The 21,087-nt window shown below is 41.8% G+C and overlaps 2 protein-coding genes and 1 pseudogene across 7 annotated transcripts; all 3 read left to right on the top strand.

Moving 5' to 3' along the window:
* The first annotated feature begins 447 nt into the window (after positions 1-447).
* On the top strand, positions 448-10,785 carry LOC106565188 (ubiquitin-conjugating enzyme E2 R2). 3 transcript variants are annotated; one of them, XM_014132035.2, is made up of 6 exons: positions 448-1,071; positions 1,454-1,640; positions 5,904-5,990; positions 6,080-6,177; positions 7,011-7,145; positions 7,273-10,785. In XM_014132035.2, the coding sequence occupies exons 2-6, from the start codon at positions 1,464-1,466 to the stop codon at positions 7,562-7,564; spliced, it is 789 nt and encodes a 262-aa protein (XP_013987510.1). In that variant the 5' UTR covers positions 448-1,071; positions 1,454-1,463; the 3' UTR covers positions 7,565-10,785. The 3 variants fall into 3 exon arrangements, with proteins under 3 accessions (XP_013987510.1, XP_013987509.1, XP_045547403.1); XM_014132034.2 differs by having other exon boundaries at positions 1,451-1,640; XM_045691447.1 differs by having other exon boundaries at positions 1,400-1,640.
* LOC123725725 (uncharacterized) lies at positions 7,975-8,124 on the top strand (annotated as a pseudogene).
* Positions 10,786-14,260: 3,475 nt separating the features above from the next.
* LOC106565189 (Rieske domain-containing protein) lies at positions 14,261-21,087 on the top strand. 4 transcript variants are annotated; one of them, XM_014132039.2, is made up of 4 exons: positions 14,261-14,637; positions 16,142-16,329; positions 18,410-18,444; positions 20,264-21,087. In XM_014132039.2, exons 2-4 carry the CDS (start codon positions 16,164-16,166, stop codon positions 20,564-20,566), a joined length of 504 nt encoding a protein of 167 aa, XP_013987514.1. In that variant the 5' UTR covers positions 14,261-14,637; positions 16,142-16,163; the 3' UTR covers positions 20,567-21,087. The 4 variants fall into 4 exon arrangements, with proteins under 4 accessions (XP_013987514.1, XP_013987512.1, XP_013987511.1 ...); XM_014132037.2 differs by having other exon boundaries at positions 14,262-14,637; positions 16,139-16,329; XM_014132036.2 differs by lacking the exon at positions 14,261-14,637 and adding an exon at positions 15,397-15,606 and having other exon boundaries at positions 16,139-16,329.

Here is a 21,087-nt window from a genome sequence, read left to right as displayed (position 1 = left end):
CTGGCCAGATTGAAATGTGTCTTAGGCCGGATTCGGCTCGTGGCGCTTGTGTTTGATACGTGTTCTAGAGTTACTCTAACTTGTTTTGTTATTGCTTTAATGGTATGAATTGTAAATGGGTTTGTCCTTGTCTCCCTAGGCAGAAGGGTTTCCTCACACATTAATTGCCCTAGGTCTGTGATTTCCGAGACTAGGGTATAGAGACTAATTACCATTGAGGGTATTATACCCATCATCTGTGTGCCAATTCACCATATTTTGTTGTCACTATTGAAAGTCCATTGTCTATCAACTCTATCTGTAAATTATATTTGAGGAAAAACTATAGGCTTTAATTACATTAAATTATGTTATTGTCGATACATTAAAAACCTGCCAAACAAAAACAAAGTGCACATCATTCTGAGAAGACCGCGCACGTTGGACGTGAGTCTAGCTACGCAAGTACGTCGTGGAGACACGCGCAATGATAGCCGGAAGCATCGATAGGGTGAGAATATAATTCGATGAAATTCAGTGTAGTTCGTAAGTGCAAAGCTTTCACTGTCTGCCTTTTTCACGAAAGTTAGCTCGATAAAATACAGACCTCTCGACGTGGCGGTGGAGGAAATGCTGTGGAGAAGGCAGTTCCTTTTTTCGACGAAGTTACTCGGTGGGGTTTGAGCTGACGTGGGGAGAAGTTCGAGATGCCAGAAAAGAGCAGATAAACAAACAGCCAGCGGATTAATCAACTGAGCGACTGTCCGAACGGGGGCTAACCAGGGGACACGGGGAAATGTCAACGAGACCAATTCGTCGCTAGAGTTTTGGACCCAAGAATGGCTCAAATAATTTTCTAACGTTGTTGTTTACCCCCATGCCAAGTGCCAGCAGTGGCACAAAGAAGAAAAATACCACGCGAGGAGAGATTTTTTTTTTTCAATGTGTTCCTGTCCAGCTTGTCAAGATATAACAGTTCTGTCAATATGAAACTTGACATGATTTGACTGAATGCTTCACCAGTTACAAACTAAATAGCTTGCTATATCCCATTGAAAACAGTACAAGAGTACAAACACTGCGTGGATATAGGTAACTAATGTTTAATTAGCTTCAATCCATTTGAGTTGTCAAAGGCCTAATCGTTGCAGTCAGCCTCAGGCTTTGCTACACGATACAGAACTTGTCCTACTTTGAATTCGACATGAATTTGCTATTTGCCAACCTTGTCATTGCTCTCTTTGTACTCAAACTGCATGGAAATCTTCCTTAATAGCATAATTAAACTATTTTTTAAATATTGCTCCTGAGGTTGTATAGGAGCCAACCTTATAAATGTATGGCCTGTGTATTTATTGTAGCCAGTAAGCCAACAATGTCCAGTTATTAGTTGATTTGGTTGTCATTATACGTCAAATAGTAAACCTACAAGGAGGAAATACATGAATTCTGAAATGTCCCCTGGTGTCAGAAGTGGGATAGCCATGGCCCACCATTCGACGCCCAGTTCCCAGAAGGCCCTGATGATGGAGCTGAAGTCCCTGCAGGAGCAGCCAGTGGAGGGCTTCCGCATCGGCCTGGTGGAGGAGTCGGACCTTTACAACTGGGAGGTGGCCATCTTTGGACCCCCCAACACACTGTACGAGGGAGGCTACTTTAAGGTGAGGCTACTGTGTAGGGGTGTAGCAGGTTTGTGCGTGGTGAGCCAACTGTGGAGGAAGGGGGGTGGGTCAAGGGTGGGATGTACAACAGCTTTGTTGCCTAGGGGTGTAGCAGGTATGTGTGTATGTCTTCAGGTGTTTCTCCCTCCAATCTCGCTCGCTCAGTCTCTTCCTTTCTTTCCCACTCACCCCCTCCTTAGCCAGCCTCCTTCCCCCTTGCAGTTTGATCGTTATGCTCCAGACTCCTATTTATAGCTGTGGACGGATATAAATGGCACCTAAGCATAGAGCAAGCGAGGAAGAGAAGGGCATGATGAGACTCTTCTCCTTTCCCCTGAGTGACTTATTCTGTGTGTCTAGTCCACTACATTAGCATAAAAGTCTGGTGAGAGGGAGCCCACATCCAGGCCATGGCATGTACTCTTCCAAGTGGGCAAAACTGGTTGCAATGACATCAGTGCAATTATCATTATAACATATTTTGTGAGTGATGTCATTGTCAGGTTGTATACTGGTTTTAAAGGGAAGTTTTGTAAATGTTTTTCTAGCAACCACAAAATATGTATTTATCTGGTTATTGGACCAAATAACTACTAGGGCTGTGATGATACCAGTGTCGCAATATTTTTTCCAAAAATAAAAACCCGACACTTGAAAAATAAATGTGATTCTGGATGACAACATAATGTTTGCTTCCAACATTAGGGCTGTTTTGCTAAAGTTGTTAAATCTGCTTCATGATTTGTTTCCTTGCCACAATACTATCAAGTATTGCAATACTGGTATCGTCCCGGCCCTAACAACTAAAATGTGAAGTCTTTCTGAGGAACAAAGATGTCATGTGACTAATCTAGTTACATGACAGTCTTCTCAACCAGAAAACTAGTTTACAATTAGAGAACGATCAATCTTGATTTTTTTTGGGGGGGGGGTCGATGCCGATATTTTAGACCGATATTCAATATAATAAAATGTTAAAATTTGGTGACAAAATATGCCAGAAACAGCCATGTATGCATTAATGAATCATATTGAAAATCAAACAATACATTTAACTTCGGTAACAACAATCTAACTACATACCAGTATGGTAATAAATTAATATTATATAATGGTAAATCTCTTGATAAACTGTGTAAATTAAGATTGCATAGTCCTACTTACAATACAGGTGAATTAATATTTAATAGGAGTGTGTGCATGCATTGAGTTACTGAGCTTGTTTTGGCTGACCAGTGGTGTCTATGGTGCTACACATGACAAACAATCTGTTTGCTTTCCATTTCGCACTTATTAGCCTACTGATCAACAACATTTGCGTAGAAGCAACACTCCAGCATGTCATGCCTGTATGGAAGGACATCATATAGGCGCTTCTGTTAGTTTGAGAATATAAAATAACATATTTTCAATGGAAATTGGTCCAACATAACGTCATGATTTGTGATCACAGATAGTGTTTTTATTCATTTCATCGGGGAAAAGTATTTTTTCCAGCTGTCAGGACACATCTCTAAACAACTCAGCTGCCAGGACGAAATTAGAAACAACTCAGTTGGCTAGTTCAACTATCTGTCAAGAAATGGCATGTTGTAACTTGATCCTATTGCTACGATTGACTAGAGCGAGGCTGTAACTCTGCTCTCTTTCACATCTCCTCACAGCTCTCTCCATTGCTCATATTACTTGTTACTGTTTATTGCTTCTATGAGAACTAGCTCAATGGCGACAACATTTGCTTCCAAGCCATAAATATGGATAATATCTAACAAGGAGAGCGAGGGTTGGAAAACAGATGAAACGACGATGCACGTTCTGTCTAAATTACTCAAATCTGCCCATAATTTGAGAAGTGAGAATGCACACATGCTCGCTGATCTAAAGCTTATTGGTCTATAAACATGCAGGAAAATTCTTGGGTAGCTAAACCTATTGACAACCTTTATTTTGGTATTTTAAAACACTACTTTCCCTGTTACGACAATCATCTAATCCAACTATTAACTGTCAATTTACGGATATGATTGGGGCTGGTCAGATCAGCGCACCAGGAAATGGCTAACGTTACACTGCAAGTCAGATGGCTTGTTGCCAAAAAGGGTGCATGTTCAAAATGATAACCAGCTAACATTAGCTAACTGTTGGGTATTAGCTCCTATCCGATCTTAGCACCATGTTTTATCTAGTCAGCTAGGTAGTATAGTAGCTAATATAGCTAGCTAGCTAACACCACAGATGAAAGGGGTTAGTTAGCAAAATAACAAGAAGTCTATTGTTTGCACGTGTTAAAAGTGATCTATGTTTAGTAAAAAAATATAGGGGCCATACAAATCAAATTTGATTGGTCACATAATTGTGTTTAGCAAATGTTATTGCGGGTGTCGCAAAATGCTTGTGCTTCTAGCTCCGACAGTGCAGTAATATCTAACAGTTTCACTAAATATACACGTAAAAAATGTATTAAGTATATGTATGTGCATATATGTATGTGCATATATTAGTTGAAGTTTGCGTACACATGGGTCGGAGTCATTAAAACTCGTTTTTCAATCACTCCACAAATTTCTTGTTAACAAACTATAGTTTTGGCAAGTCGTTTAGGACATCTACTTTGTGCATGACACAAGTAATTTTTCCAACAATTGTTTACAGACAGATTATTTCACTTATAATTCACTATCACAATTCAAGGTATTGGAGTGGCCATCACAAAGCCCTGACCTCAATCCTATAGAAGATTTGTTGGCAGAATTGAAAAAGCGTGTGTGAGCAAGGAGGCCTACAAACCTGACTCAGTTACACCAGCTCTGTCAGGAGGAATGGGCCAAAATTCACCCAACTTATTGTGGGAAGCTTGTGGAAGGCTACCCGAACCGTTTGACCCAAGTTAAACAATTTAAAGGCAATGCTACCAAATACTAATTGAGTGTATGTAAACTTCTGACCCAGTGGGAATGTGATGAAAGAAATAAAAGCTGAAATAAATCACTCTCTACTATTATTCTGACGATTCACATTCTTAAAATCAAGTGGTGATCCTAACTGACCTAAAACATGGAATTTTTACTAGTATTAAATGTCAGGAATTGTGAAACTGAGTTTAAATGTATTTGGCTAAGGTGTATGTAAACCTCCGACTTCAACTCTATACACACATACATATTTGTATGTATGTCAGAGCGGCATTGGACTAAGATACAGTGGCATTTATATAGAGTACAGTATATACATATGAGATGATGCAATATTTAAACAGTTAAAGTGACTAAGATACTGTAGAATAGTATAGAGTACAGTTTACACATATGAGATGAGTAATGCAAGATACGGAGACATTAAAGTGGCCAGTGATTCCTAATCTGTCTAGGCAGCAGCCTCTGATGTGCTGGAGATGGCAGTTTTAACAGTCAGTGATGTAATATACAATACACTATATACATATGAAATGGGTGATGCAATATGTAAACACAATTTAAAAAGTGATTAAGATAGTGTGGAGTGCAGTTTTATACATATGAGATAAGTAATGCTGGATACGGAACATTATTACAGTGGCTGGTGATCCATTTCTAAATGTGGCCAGTGATTCCTAATATGTCTATAGGCAGCCGCCCCTGATGTGCTAGTGATGGCTGTTTAGCAGTCTGATGGCCTTGAGATTGAAAAATAGCTTCTGTCTCTCGGTCCTAGCTTTGATGCACTTGTACTGACCCTGCCTTCTGGATGATAGGGGGGTGAACAGGCAGTGGCTCAGGTGGTTGATCTTTTTGGCCTTCCTGTGACATCGGGTGCTCTAGGTGTCCGGGGGGGGGTTTTAAGCCTAATTTCTTTAGCCTCCTGAGGTTGAAGAGGCACTATTGCACCTTCTTCACTACACTCTCTGTGTGGGTGGACCATTTCAGTTTGTCAGTGATGTGTACGCCAAGGAAGCTTTCCACTGCAGTCCCATCGACGTGGATAGGGGGGTGCTCCCTCTGCTGTTTCCTGAAGTCCACGATCATCTCCTTTAGTTTTGTTGACGTTGAGTGAGAGGTTGTTTTCCTGGCACCAGACTCCCAGAGACCTCACCTTCTCTCATTGTTGTTGGTAATCATGCCTACTACTGGGCCCCCAATAGCTCATACACACTAACATGACAGACAACCTAGGGGATCATTCTCATGCTCTCTGAATTGTATCCGACTAATTGTCAGGGTTATTTGGCTTTAATAAATGGAATTAAATATGTCTGAAGCTGATGGTCATTTCTGTTGTCTCTATCAGTCTCACATCAAGTTCCCCATCGACTACCCCTACTCCCCGCCGACCTTCCGTTTTCTCACCAAGATGTGGCATCCCAACATCTACGAGGTAAATGTATTCCCAAAGTATATCAATCCAAACATGTTTGAAGAGTTTTCTCCATCCAGAATTTGACTGTTTTTTTTGTTTTCTAACAGAACGGCGACGTGTGCATCTCCATTCTCCACCCTCCCGTTGATGACCCCCAGAGCGGGGAGCTCCCCTCAGAGAGGTGGAACCCCACCCAGAACGTCAGGTACCTCAACCCGCAACAAACCTCGTGTTCATTAATTATGGCATGCAATTGAAAACGTTTAAAAATGCGTCGCTACGGAAAACAAAAATAAGCTATTTTTATTTGCTGCCTAATGAGTACACTTTGGCTCAACCACAAAGCTCAAACACTTTCAGATACTCAAGATGCACTTGATATAACTTGATGAAATGGTGGAATCAAACGAGTAGTCCCAAAAGGGCAAACATTACACACCTCTATTTCAAATTATTTCCCATTTGTATTGGACCTAGGTCGGTCTATCACACTTCACATGTTTACCCATTTTGAGCACAAATTTTTTTGTAAATGAAAAGACAATCAACTTTTAGACTATATGTTGAAACAGAGGACTACACATGCAGAAAAAGCCATTGACATCACAACCTTCCAGATCTTTGGGGGAGACCAAAAGACAATATGGAGGGTCATCATAATGCCTCAATTGCGTGTCTAAGGTTTAAAGTGCAGAGCTCAGGAGTAGACAGTCCCTAACAGTCAAAGTGCCAAAAAGATAACACATGCCAGTCGGCGAGACACTTTCTCAACCCCCGGGGCAGGTTGAGAGTGCTGAGTGCGTGTTTAACCAAACATCCAGAGAGGAAGTAGCATCTAATGGAGTCACATGGGTGAAATGGTGAGGTAACATTGCTGTCACAGAGGAAGTCAGTTCAAGTAACTCAACCATTCAAGGAAATCAAGTAAAGCCACATTACTTAGAAGCTAAGGTAAAGGACCCATTGTAAATGAAATATTCAGGTAATGGGTATGTTTTAGAGGACATAAAGTCAAATTAGTAACGTGTGTGTGTACAGGACCATCTTGTTGAGTGTGATCTCTCTGCTGAACGAGCCCAATACATTCTCACCGGCCAACGTGGATGCCTCCGTTATGTTCCGCAAGTGGAGGGACAGCAAGGGCAAGGACAAGGAATACGCTGAAATTATCAGGTAGGAAGAACACGTGCACACTAACCCAACCATTGATTTACCTTTTCATAACAAAGTTGACACACACACACAGTCACAGTGAGTGAACCCTTTGCGATGTCTCTCTCCCCAATTCCCCCCCCAACAGGAAGCAGGTGGTGTCCACGGTGGCAGAGGCGGAGCGCGACGGTGTCAAGGTTCCCACTACGCTGGCTGAGTACTGTGTCCAGACCCGGGTTCCCTCCCAAGACAGCAGCTCAGACCTGCTCTACGACGACCTCTATGATGATGATATGGAGGAGGAAGAGGAGGATGAAGATGAGGAGGAGAGCGACATGGAGTCGGGAGGAGAGGCAGGGGGGACCAGTGGAGGAGAAGGAGGGCTCACTACTGGCTGCTATGACGACGACCAGGAGGATTCTGGGAACGAGGACTCTTGATGATGACGAATGCCCCAAATTGACGCCCCACTCCCTGCCACATCCGATCCTAGCTCCCTCCTGATCCTGTTAAGCCTGGATCATCCCCTAAAACAAATACATGTGTCTGGTGCATTGATAGTAAATTAATAACTGGACAAATTAGTGGGACTCCAATTACAGGCGTGGTCGACCGCAGAATAAAACAAAAATATCTCTGCGAATATAATTTGTGTAGTTAAGAGCAGTCGGAAATATCTTAATTTGTCCTTTTGATATTTGACTTGACCGCATGGTTTTGGTTTTCTTATTCGATGGTCACATTGTCAAAGCCTGCCTCCCTGGTCTGATGGATTGATAGAAAGCAGACAGTTGATGATGAACACAAACAGCCGAGCCCACAGGAGTTTGTTTTGTTGCAAGATGTGCAGATAATATCTGCTTTTTGGAGAGGATCAAGTGTAGTATCTGTTCATATCAGTTTAATATCCAAATGGAATTTATGAACGGGGAGTCAGAAAAGGGGCTTGCTCCACGTAACGACCCAGTATTGCAGTGCATCTGGGAACGGAGCACACAAAAAAAGATGCCGCTGAATGGAATGTGTGCTACTACGGTTGCTGTTGTTTCTGTTCAACTGTCTGCGTTTTATCATGTCACTAGACGCATTTGCTTTAAGTACGTTCCGGGCTTAAGTCTTTAATTTTATAACCAAATTCTCAGAACCCAGACACCTCTTGGCCCCTTCACACCCTGGTAGTTTTTCATATTCAAGTGTAAGCTGTTTGGCTTTCTCTCGGTCTGGATGGCTGAGTTTTGGTATTTTTGTTTGACTGAGCAAGACAGCCTGCCAGACTATGTGCCCCTCTTTCCGTCTCTGGCTTGTCTCACCCTCGTTGTCAGCCAGCCAGCCTCAGTCGTTATGTCCGTTTGACAAACACACAAATCTACAGACAAACTGCCCTGACTGACCCCACTTTCACCCCACACCTCCTTTCACCTCTGACCTCTCCAGAGCTGGGGTGTGTTCATTAGGAACCAAATGGCAGAAAACTGAGAAACGGGGAAGGACTACCACCTGTTTTTGTTTTCCGTTGCAAAACAGTTTGCTACGCTGTTCCCTAATGAGTACGACCATGTATAAGGCACTAGGAGGAAGTGCTGTCTCGAACATAGAACCAAAGGAGTTAATTCTCCTCTCCCGCCCTCCCTCCATCCTTTCCCTGCCTCCAAACCTCAGGGCCTCCATAGACTCTCACTGGGAGAAAACCGGGGATGTAGTGGAGGACAAATGCACCTTAACACCGTCTACGCACCTATATGTTGTGAAAAATGTTCCTGCGCCTATTACGCTAAATTAGCGTTGTTAGCGTCCGCATCATTCATTCATTCAGCGTTTACCCACCTTATTTCTTTACTACTACATCCCTGGAGAGAGCTCACACTCAAACTGCTCCTCAGCTTGAGCTTGGTATTGTTTTAATGTGTGTTTTTTGCGGGGGGGGGGGTTTAGAGGGGTAACTTCAAATCTCCAACAACACCATTGGTCCCCATGTTTCCTACTTTTTCCCCTCCAACCTCTTTGTGAGTTAGTCAGAGAAGGCTGGTGGGAGGAGCCATAGGAGGATGGGCTCATTGTAATTGCTGCAATGGGATAAATGGACCAGAGTCAAACGTGGTTTCCATATGTTTGATGTGTTTGGAGAAGCTATAGAGCCCGTCCTCTATAGCTTCTCCCACAAGCCTCCTCTGGATTCAGTGTGGTGGTCTCTTTTTTTTATTTTTATTTTTTTTGTCATCGCCACCCATTTCTGTGTGTTGCCCTCTTCCATTGGCCATGCTTCACAAAACTACACCAGAAAAGGCTTCTTCTCATCATACATGCTTGATATGCTTTCTGGGAATTGGCGCAAACTCCTGGAATTCTAGTAAGCAAGCCAGTTAGGTGGTCAGAATGGAAAGTGAAGTTGAATGAGTGGAATTCTGTATTTTAATCAACTATTTACACATGCCAAGAGGCATTAGCCATTGTTTGTTAGTTAGCACATATAGCTAAAAGAGCACATTTAGTTGTCCTCAACATGTATTAGCTAAGCTATGACTTGGGCACATGGCACATTGGTGATTCAGAGCTACATGGGCACTATTGCATTTTGTGTGTGAAAAATGATGTTTCTTGAAACTCTGCTGCAAATACTTTGGCTAAAGAACAGCATAGGCCCTAAGTAGTAATGCTGAAGTTGTGTAAGTGGGGCAAAGTCATTCAGGCCAACCCATCAACTGTGCTCATTAGGCCTGCAGTTTTCACATGGGTGTGTGTGTTTTACCATTACCTGTTTAATGGAACACTGGACCTGTTACACCTTTCACTCACATGGAGGTGCTGGCCTGGATTGTATGCCAAGGAGATTACGTTTCATCACCACTTCTAGTGACGCTACAATCAATCAGTTATAGATAGGTGTGGAGTATTCATTTTCTGTTTGTAAGCGGGAGAGACTTGACTTCTGTCTGAGGAAGACTAACAGAATCAAAATGAGACCTTTTCTCCTACCTTGCTCTGTTGAACTGGGGCTGGCGTCAAGTCAAAAATGATTTGACCGATGGCTCACAAATGGATTGTTCTTCTCCTCAGCCACTGGATGTGATGTCAACGACCTGGGTGAGCCATGTCTCAATACTCTAAAACGACTTCCTCTCTTCACCCCCTTTTCTTCATGATCACTGATCGGTGAAAGGAGTGGATACATTTCCACCATATTGCTTTCCCCCCCCCCCAACCTGCCATGCTCTTTCAGATCTGTGGTAATGAAGAGGGAAGGAAGCCATTGAAGAGTCTTGAGATGCAGCCGGGGGTACTGTCTCATGCTCACTGACATTTGCCTTGTGTGTATTAACTAGTAGGAGACTGTTGGAACAGTGTTTACCTGGTCGAAATGACACTCGACTAAAAGGACCACATGCTAAGATGTCAGACTCAGTGTTGCAAAGGTGGAGAGCAGTGGACAATTTTTCTCATGTATTGTGTGGGTGAGTGTGCATTTTTTTAAAAAATTTTAAGGAGATTTTCCCTCTGAGGCTGAAAAATGGTCTCATTTGGTCAAAAAACAACTGTCAACTGTGCCAACAGCCAGTGATGTGGACAATGCTTTTTTTCCATTTCATTTTCTCTACCTTTTTGTGTTGTGAGGATGCAAATGTCACCTATAAAATGTATATTATAAAATGTTGAATGGACAGGATTGAAATGTCTTCAAATGTTCATTTATTATCTGTTGTGAATGATGCCATTTGTTTCCTAGAAAGCATCAGCTGCTGTACTTTGACATGGGAAAACTGGGAATGACAAATCGTTTTTCAAAGCAGGTAGTAACCGTTGTAAAGACACTGGGCCCTGTTTGAGTAGTTTTCAAGTGTTTCTTTCCTTGAACCATAACTGAATCATCACGATTGTGTAGGTGAAAACCGGGGTTACACTACATACTAAAACACTGATCTGACATGAGATTGTATCATCTTGAAAGTATCCAAACACTGCCCCAGTTTCTCACTGAATTTACCACACAACTGCAACACAATCCTCCTGCCCTTTTTTAACAAAATTCCTAATTAAATGAACCATTGGGCTATGCAATTATGGAAAGGAAGCTCGAAAAGGGAAAGTGTCAGTGTAGCAAAATTAAATAAGTTTAAACTCCCAACTTTTTTGTCCAACTTTCAAAGGACACACAGTTTAACTGAAAATTTAATTTAAGGTGAAATCAACCATGTCCTTTTGCATTCTCGAGAACATGTTGATGAAGCCACTGGAACTGTTAGGTCTGAGGCCTTGAATTGGCTCGCTGCTCTTGACTACTCTCAAATACGTTTACCACAGGAGTGCACATGTCCCCAATGGATGTAAAGACCTGCTCATTTTAATTTAAATATGAATCAAGATTAATTATCGTCAAAAGTACCTTCATCTGATTTCTCAAGCATGAAATGAGCCACCGGCTGGCTGAACGATGCCCTGGCTGGCCTGAGACTTAACTGGTGCACCTCCTGTGAAATACAACTTTTTGTCTCCTCCTAGTGTTGATATTTGTTGCAGGAGCATATCTTGCTGATAGTGGAGTTGGGATTTATACACTACTGTGTGATAGTTAATTGGATAAGGTAACTACTGCAGACATTGAGATCATAAACCTAAATCACCATTTTACTGTGTATTTTCAATAAATATCTCAGGAGTAAAGCTGGAAGATTGGAGTCACACAAGTTATGTAATAAAGGTAACTTTTTGAAGGGATGGTTTTTATTCTTGTTTAAAGTGCAAGACAAGTAGGCTATTAGGCATAACAATGTTAAAGTGCAATTCTGCCACTTTTTAAGCTCATCTCCAACATCCTACCAGTGTCTGCATATGTGAAGACGGTGGTTAAGATAAAGGTCCTAAAACATGCTTCTCTGTAGCTAGGTTTCCATCCAATTGGTGACAGATTTTAATGCGAATATTATAAAATCTGCACAAAACTATATGTGCATTTTCCCACCAGAGATGTTTCTATCAAAATGACTTATTGCGGATAAAAGGCTGTGCGTGATGACGTAGGGCACATAAAATAATTTGGGTTAAATTCCCATGTACTGAATTAAAAATACAAGTTAAATGGATTTCCATCGAATTTTTAACTCTACTGATGGTTTTGTCACAACTGTTGCGTTAGCACAATATAGCCTATATAGCAAATTGTAACATGTTACTGTTTCCACTATCCAGTCTTTACTTTTTTCATGCATCAGGTAATTCATCGGCATGACATGCTTGGCTGGAAACCTGGTTTGTGTCATCACGGTATAGGATTGGAAGTGATTTTCAAAACCTGCAACGAGTTTCTAGCCAGAAGGCATAGTATGGACGCCGTTTGGGTCTTTGCGTGTCAAAAAAGATACACGTCAAATAACACAATTCTATTATAGAATGTTGTGTGTGCTGAATTTGCATGTGCAAGCCAAGCGCCACCTCTACTATCAGTAGCACTGTCAAAGCTGTACAAAAAAAGTCTGCAAACAAGCACACACCGGCCACGAACGATGTGTTTACAATACAACGTTCGTGGCCGGTGTGTGCTTGTTTACAGACTTTTTTGTACAGCTTTGACAGTGCTACAGATAGTTGTGGTGGCGCTTGGCTTGCACGTGCAAATAATAGGCATTATTTGTTCGACCCCAACTTCAGGGGTAGCTAGCTTTAGCTTGGTACCTAGCGAGCATCAATACAACCAGCCTGAAAACAATGACCAGTAGAAACTGCAGTCATTTTTATTATTCTTAGCAATGATTCTGGAATCCTTGTAAGTATTAGCTAGGTAGCCACTTGTTGTTCGCCTATTGAAATTGAACTTCAGTTTATTAAATAAATAGCTAGCCAGCTATTGCCCAAAGCTAACGTTTATAAGCAGCCAGCTACCTTCATCTGGCTAGTGAGGCTCGACCGGACCGGGTTATGTGTTGTGAAAATAGCCACAATAAGGATTAGGCACAATAGTGAAATTTTGCGTTTTGCCTTCAAATTAAAAGTACATATTTGAAAGTGATGCAGAAGATTACAATTGATGGAATCACGCCATATGTAGCCTAGATCTGGTTAAACAAGGCTAGAGTGTGGAGCAATTCAATTGTATATAAATCTACTCATACTTTTGGGGTGGCAGGTAGCCTAGTGGTTAGAGCTTTGGACTAGTAATCGAAAGGTTGCAAGATCAAATCCCAAGCTGACAAGGTAAAAAATCTGCCGTTCTGCCCCTGAACAAGGCAGTTTAACCCACTGTTCCTAGGCCTTCGTTGAAAATAAGAATTCAGTTCTTAACTGACTTGCCTAGTTATTTTTTTTAAATTTAACTCAATGACACCCACAGAACACAACTGTGAAGAATTTACACAAATATTAGCATCTTAGTTCTTATTGCGGGAAATCACCTCCCCAGTCAGTGCGTATTGACATTCATATATATATTTTTTTTAACTAGGCAAGTCAGTTAAGAACAAATTCTTATTTATAATGACGGCCTAGGAATAGTGGGTTAATTGCCTTGTTCAGGGGCAGAACAACAGATTTTTACCTTGTCAGCTCAGGGATTTAATCTAGCAACCTTCCGGTTACTGGCCCAATGCCCACTAGGATACCTGCCGCCCCATGTCATTGATCCACAATCCATAGGTAAGGCTTAACACATTCACAGTGTGATTTCAACCGATTTGTCAAATTAACAAATTATTGTCTATTGTTGAATTTATATAAGAACATTCCAACCTTCTTTAGCATCATCTATTCCATTATGTCATGATTCCTCTATTTGTATTCATTTGTATTACTTTTATTGGTCGACTTTTATTTTGAAGGCGAATCACAAATTCCACTTTGTGGCTAATCCTTATTGTGGCTAGCTTCACATAGGTGGGTCCGACCAACATTAATCAAATAAGAACTGTCTTCGAAATTAGGGGTATTTTAGATGATGCCACCTAGCTAGAAAGTTAGCTACTAAAATAGGTTGTCGTTTTGCTATGTTTTTGGGGAATAACATTGTTTGCATCCATCAGCTAGCTAGCTTTTTTATGACCAGCACTGTCCATAGCTTGTGGAAGTGTGTCTACTACACTCGTGTGACAGCGGCAGGTGCGCGAGACAACTTTACCAGCATCATAGCATACGTATCGGTGAATCGTTGTGACATGAAATACGAGTGACAGTGTAATCAACGTGTAACAAATGTATGAACGTGTTAAATTCTAAAGACCCAAACGGCGTGTATTTTCTTGCTCCCCGCGATACCGCCAATCTCTTTTTGTTTGAAAATAACTTTTGATGATGTCATCGGAATGAACTTTTTGTACTTATTTTTTTCTTCTACAAAACGGAAATGCGCCGTTTTTACATATGTAGACACTGGTATTGTTCTGGAGATACTCGATATGAGTTTGAAAAGTGGCGGAATTACCCTTTAACACAAAAACAGTGGTAGTCAATGATTGGAAAGTACATTAGCCTTTTCTGCCCATTCGTTTGGTGTCTATTCCGTGGGTGTATAACTCACAGAAGGGAGAGTGGGGTATGTTGAGCCATTTTTACATTCAGCATCACTACGTCAAGGGAAATATAGTATTCTTTCAAACAAATATATCTACATATATTTCAATATGTGTATCCCTGGAAATAATCAGAATTCATGTAAACATAGCTTGTCCAAAAATTAGGTAAATTGAGCATCGGGACAGGGTAAGATGAGCCGCCTTATTTGTCCGCTAAATTCTTGATATGTTTAGCATGCTCAGAATCCATGTTATTAGACAAGATCTTGTGTGCCTCTGCGACTCCATCATAGCCTCTCTTTCGCACAGGTACAAGGTAATTTTATTTTTGTCAATGCCAATGTACCTCTTCAGTGTCATTCGGTCAATTTTTTTAAAATCCCTTGCTGCTGATCGTATGGACTTTTTCTCTACTTTCACTTCCTTGGTTGCTCTTTTAAGAACCTCGAGGGGCCAGACTTCTGTTTGCTTTACGTTTGTATACATGGGACATGATGGTGTCTGCTCTGTTAACAATAAGTTCATATGCATGACAAACTGCAGAAACACTATGCATATTATGCATAAAACGGAGAAATGTAATCATAATTTGTATAGGTTATGTTGAGCCATTGGCTAGTTTGTTCCCACAATAGTTGATAGTTAAGATGATTTTTGTATTTTGAAATCTTTAGCAGGCTATCACTTTGTAATTCATGTATGATATATCCATTTACTAAATCATACTGATTGATTCATTTTAAAATACGTAATCCTTTATTTTACAGAGAAAATTAGTCTGTCTGTGTGAATATCCACCTTGTGTTAGACAGAGATAAGAACAACATTCCCCCCTTCAGAAAGTGAGATGGGTAGATAGGGACAACTGAAATGGGCCGGAGGGGCAAGATAACGACATGGTATACCGCCTTATTAGACTAGGCCTCTGGGTTACATATAAAATTAGCTCATTACGACTTCTGCAAGAGAGGAAACAAGCTGCTACCAAGGTAAAAAAAAAAATTTGATTTGAAAGTGGGAATGGAAACTTGTTTTCACTTTCTGATGGAGAGGGAGGGAGTTTGAATAAAAACAATCTTCATTAATGATGAAATGCATGTATCTTGTTAGCGTCAACTGATTATGGTTGTGTATCTAAATAGGCCTATTAAATAGAATGCATCAGGGCGACATTAAATATGCAGCTTACAAAATGACATGGTTTAGCCAGAGGGTGTTGGACATGTGGCACAGACTCCTGCTACTCATACTATTTATGTGCTTTCAGAAATTACTCAACTTGAACTGATATTCTCATTATCTGTAATACATCAAATACTTAAGGGTCCGATTCCGTCAAGTATCCATGGCAGATTTATACTGTCACTTTAATTATATGGACATGCTCACAGACAAATGTTTTGAAGATATGAGAAATCAAATACATTATGAATTGCATCTGCCTTTTAATCCAAAGCATTTTGTCACTGTTGATGTATACAACATTAAATATTGAACTGGCACTATATTTTGTACTACAAGCAGTGTTTGGAGTATCATCATATCCATGGAGGACAGGGGAGAGGGGGAAGAGCCTGCAGCCGGTCTGCACTTTGTGGGCATGAAGGAGGACCTGATAAAAGCCAAGCGGTCGTTCAGGACCCTGGAGGGCAGGGACATACTGGTGCTCTATCACCAGGAGATGTTCTATGCTCTGGATTTCCACTGTTACCGTGAGTAGAATAAAGGGTCCTTCCTGTGCTTTGAAGATAGCCTAAGTCCCAGATCTGTTTGTGCTGTCTTGACAATTGCCATTACCAACTCCTAGCACCCTGTATATGTGGCGCTAACATGCGTCTTTTGTCCTGATATTGTCAACATTATGATTGTGACCACATTTTTTTTGACAGGTGTAGATGATTAAAATAGGTATTGTGATCTAATTGTGATCAGATCTTCCTGCCTACCTACGGAGGTACACTCTTTAAAAAAAAAAAGGTTCTATCTAGAACCAAAAAGGGGTTTTAAGAACCCATTTTGCTTCCAGGTAGAACCCTTTAGGTTCCAGGTAGAACCCTTTCCATAGAGGTGTAAACAGCGCTTTTGTTTGTTGTGCCAATGATAGGAGTTGGGCAAGTCTGCACAAACAGATCTTTGACTCAAGCTAATTTGAAGATGCATTCTGCAACATTCTCAGTAGCCGTTGTTAATGTAAAGTGCCTTCGGAGGAGTATTCAGACCCCTTGACTTTTTTTGTAATTTTGTTACGTTACCGCCTTATTCTAAAATGGATGAAATTCTTTTTTCTCAGCAATCTACACACAATACCCCATAATAACAAAGCGAAAACAGTTTTTTAGACATTTTTGCAATGTATTAAAAACAGAAATACCTTATTTACATAAGTATTCAGACCCTTTGCTATGAGACTCGAAATTGAGCTCAGATGCATCCCGTTTCCATTGGTACACAACTGTCTATAAAAGGTCCCACAGTTGACAGTGCATGTCACAGCAAAAACCAAGCCATGAGGTCGAAGGAATCGTCCGTAGACCTGCTAGACAGGATTGTGTCGAGGCACAGATCTGGGGAAGGGTACCAAAAAATGCATGCAGCATTGAAGGTCCCAAAAAACACAGTGGCCTCCATCATTCTTAAATGGAAGAAGTTTGGAACCACCAAGACTCTTCCTAGAGCTGGCCGCCCGGCCAAACTGCGCAATCGGGAGAGAAGGGCCTTGGTCAGGGAGGTGACCAAGAACCCGATGGTCACTCTGACAGAGCTCCAGAGTTCCTCTGTGGAGATGGGATAACCTTCCAGAAGGACAACCATCTCTGTAGCATTCCATTTAATCAGGCCTTTATGGTAGAGTGGCCAGAGGGAAGCCACTTTTCAGTAAAAGGCACATGACAGCCTGCTTGGAGTTTGCCAAAGGCACCTAAAGACTCTCGTACCATGAGAAACAAGAATCTCTGGTCTGATGAAACTAAGATTGAACTCTTTAACCTGAATGCCAAGCGTCACGTCTGGAGGAAACCTGCCACCATCCCTACGGTGAAGCATGGAGGTGGCAGCATCATGCTGTGGGGATGTTTTTCAGCGGCAGGGACTGGGAGACTTGCCAGGATCGAGGCAAAGATGAACAGATCAGAATACAGAGAGAGCTTTGATGAAAACCTGCTCAGGACCTCAGACTGGGGTGAAAGTTCACCTTCCAACAGGACAATGACCCTAAGCACACAGCCAAGATAACGCAGGAGTGGCTTCGGGACAAGTCTCTGAATGTCCTTGAGTGGTCCAGCCAGAGCCCGGACTTGAATTCGATTGAACATCTCTGGAGAGACCTGAAAATAGCTGTGCAGCAATGCTCTCCATCCAACCTGACAGAGCTTGAGAGGATCTGCAGAGAAGAATGGGAGAAACTCTCCAAATACAGGTATGCCAAGCTTGTAGCGTCATACCCAAGAAGACTAGAGGCTGTAATCACTCCCAAAGGTGCTCCAACAAAGTACTCAGCAAAGGGTCGTTAAGTACTTATGTAAATGTGATATTTCAGGGGTTTTTGTCATTATGGGGTATTATGTGTAGATTGAGGGGGAAAAAAACAATTTAATCATTTTTAGAATAAGGCAGTAGTAAGTCAAGGGGTTTGCACTGGGGAGCATCTTTCTACCGGTGTGATAGATTTACTTTGTTTTCTATGGGATATTTTCCCACATAACATCTGTATGGTGTGTACAGTCAGCAAATTGTTACAGTGCCATAAACTGTTTTCTTATTCTGCAATACTCTGATCCTTTCCTCTTTGGACAGATGCTGGGGGACCATTGCAAAATGGAGACATAGAGGTGAGTGACTTAGTATTGTAAGCTTGATCCAAATAAATCTATTTCTTCGCCGATGAATAAATATCTCAGGTGCCACATACAGCCGAGGTGCCTTTGATCAAGGCACTTAACCCCCAAACTGCTCCCAAACTGCTCCAGGGTCGCTGCTCTGCAGCTGGCCCTGTGCCTCTCCCGGCCTGAGTGTGTGTTTGTGTGTTCGTGTGTGTGCGCAGGGCTGTAACCAAGGTTTGAGTTTAGTGAGGTCCACCACCCCCTCATTTACTGCATTTCTATACAATTAAAACACTTTAAAATGCTATTGGGAGATCAGCAAAAACAAGCAAAAATTACCCCAGCCTCGATCACGCTCACGCCTCGAGCACACCGATAGCGTCATTGCATTTTGGTACACCAGAAGTACATTCATTTCCAATGGAACGCTGCGCTTGCCTTGCAGCATTGCATTGCAGAGGCAGTTGCAGTGGGTTCTGTGTGGTGCATACGTTGGATTTATCAAACTTACGCCTTGATCACACCTACAGTATTGCGCAAAATGGTACACAGCATCATCTGGATATGTGTGCAACAAAAGTTCAACACTGACCTTCTGCTACCATTTCTGTCAAAACGTCTACGCATACAGTTTGACGCATATGTTTGATAAGTCAAATGTATGCACCACACAGAACGCACTGCAACTGCCTCTGCAACGCAATGCTACAAAGCAAATGCAGCGTTCCATTGGAAATGAATGTACTTCTGTTGTACCAGAATGCAATAACGCTGTCGGTGCGTCGAGGCATTATGGATGGTGTGACGCAATGCTGAGCCTCCAGAGGCACACAGAGGCCAAATTGAGCTCTGTGCCGCATCACCGTGCGCCTCTCAAATGTTTTAACAATACGGAGGGCTTCCTATAGCTCTGCATTGACATGATTGGTTGACGTTAGGTGAGGGCGGGAGGTCCTGTATAACACAAACTCACTTCCTTGACAACTTCCTTCACAACAGCTCTGAGCTGCTCCGAGAAGTGCAAGAAGTATGAATGCCCTGACTTCTGCATAGGCCAGATCACCATAAATGCTGCACGGCCAATGCAGACTTCGGATTGACCATGTAGCACCTTCCACTACAATATAAATCTCTGCCCGCTGCTTGCCACCTGACTATTTATACGCGGCTATTCACCAATTGTGCACTAATTTCCAGAGAGTCGGTTTAAAAATGGCCTTTTATCCGTCATCTCGCAAACACATCTTGCTTACTTGAGCCAACTCTTAGCTGGTGTTGTTGGTTTCACGGAGTTAACCGTTTGAGAGAGTGGTGAATGTAGGCTACTGCTAAAAACGTAAATCGGGGGGACGCAGGCTAATGTAATGAACAATCCACTGTTCATGATTCTTGTCTACTTGTTCGCAGAGGCAGGCGCAATTAGAACTCAGTCAGATCAAAAATATAAGCATTCTGAGCTTTGATCACCGCTGGGACCAACATACCCGTAATTGATTTTCTTTGTGTACAAAATATATATTTTTATTCTTGTACTTTTTTTTCAAATGAGAAAAAAAGACCTTAGTGTTCTCATAGGTAGTTACGGCCCTGTGTGTGTGTGCCAGGTTGGTAACTGTGTCAGCAAAGAAGTAATTGGTTTCTATAATAAAGCAATATTTTTAAGTCAACATCCATTTCACATCTTTCACATTTACAGTTTGCTCCACTATTCATGTACCCTGGTTGGAAACGAGGTACTAGCGACATACCTTTTCCTCTGTACGTGCATGCCCAATTTAAATCAAATCTATTTGATAAATACCTTATCTTGATTTCATTCTTCTTGCAGGAATTTGACGGCAAGCTGTGCATAGTGTGTCCAAAGCACAAGTACAAGATCTCTCTCGCTGAGGGGGAGAGCATCTACAGGGCCACCAACCCTTATGACCCAGTGCCCACAACAAGGTGGTACTCCAAGGGCATCAAACAAAGAGTCCACACGGTGACCGAGACTGACGGGGACGTTTATGTCACACTGTCCCACATGTCCCGTTTTATCGAGTCTGACTACTTCCAGGGAGAGAAGGGCAAAGCAGAGAGGGAGAGAATGGAGGCCGAAGATTCTTCTAAGAAATCTAACACAACCTCCTGATGGACTGTATGTCAATAGTCTAAAATGGCTTCCTCTCCTTGCCCCCTCATCTGCACTGATCTGAAGGGAAGGTGATGGAGGCAAGTAGAGGAAGCCAGGTCCAACTATTAACATACATTTGGGGTTTTCCTAAAGTTTACTTGTCTTCAAATGGGGATGTAGTAATTATGGCAACCTTGACATTTGATTTGTGTCCAGAGACTTGAGCAGCCAATCAGATCTCTGACATAAATATGCTAAAGGCAGGATGTGAGTGGTCGTTTTTAAACTTAGTTCAATCACATGTTTCCGTAATGTATGGGGTAGGGGTAACATTATCGGGGTTTTTTTGGTGAACATTTCATACATTCCACAAGAATCTGTTTTTATGTGTTTTAGGCTATCACGTTACGTTATCTTATACAGATTATCTCGCTCACTGCTCAGCCGACTTGTGAATTGTAGCTCCTCACGTGGGATGACTTAAGTCTACCTGGAGAGCACAACACTCCTGTGGTTCAGTAATAAAGCTAATAAAACGA

The sequence above is a fragment of the Salmo salar genome, chromosome ssa12 (assembly GCF_905237065.1).
Source record: "Salmo salar chromosome ssa12, Ssal_v3.1, whole genome shotgun sequence".
Classification (NCBI taxonomy): Eukaryota; Metazoa; Chordata; class Actinopteri; order Salmoniformes; family Salmonidae; genus Salmo; species Salmo salar.
Note: the sequence above shows the minus strand (reverse complement) of the source record. Positions and strands in the feature narration are given on the sequence as shown.

Excerpts from the sequence above, each read along its gene's own strand:
- LOC106565188 (XM_045691447.1), top strand. The coding sequence starts at position 1,422 with ATGAATTCTGAAATGTCCCCTGGTGTCAGAAGTGGGATAGCCATGGCC. Across the intron at positions 6,178-7,010 it reads AACCCCACCCAGAACGTCAG|GACCATCTTGTTGAGTGTGA; the intron begins GTACCTCAACCC and ends GTGTGTGTACAG. Across the intron at positions 7,146-7,272 it reads GAATACGCTGAAATTATCAG|GAAGCAGGTGGTGTCCACGG; the intron begins GTAGGAAGAACA and ends CCCCCCCAACAG.
- LOC106565189 (XM_014132039.2), top strand. The coding sequence starts at position 16,164 with ATGGAGGACAGGGGAGAGGGGGAAGAGCCTGCAGCCGGTCTGCACTTT. Across the intron at positions 16,330-18,409 it reads TCTGGATTTCCACTGTTACC|ATGCTGGGGGACCATTGCAA; the intron begins GTGAGTAGAATA and ends CTCTTTGGACAG. Across the intron at positions 18,445-20,263 it reads TGCAAAATGGAGACATAGAG|GAATTTGACGGCAAGCTGTG; the intron begins GTGAGTGACTTA and ends TTCTTCTTGCAG.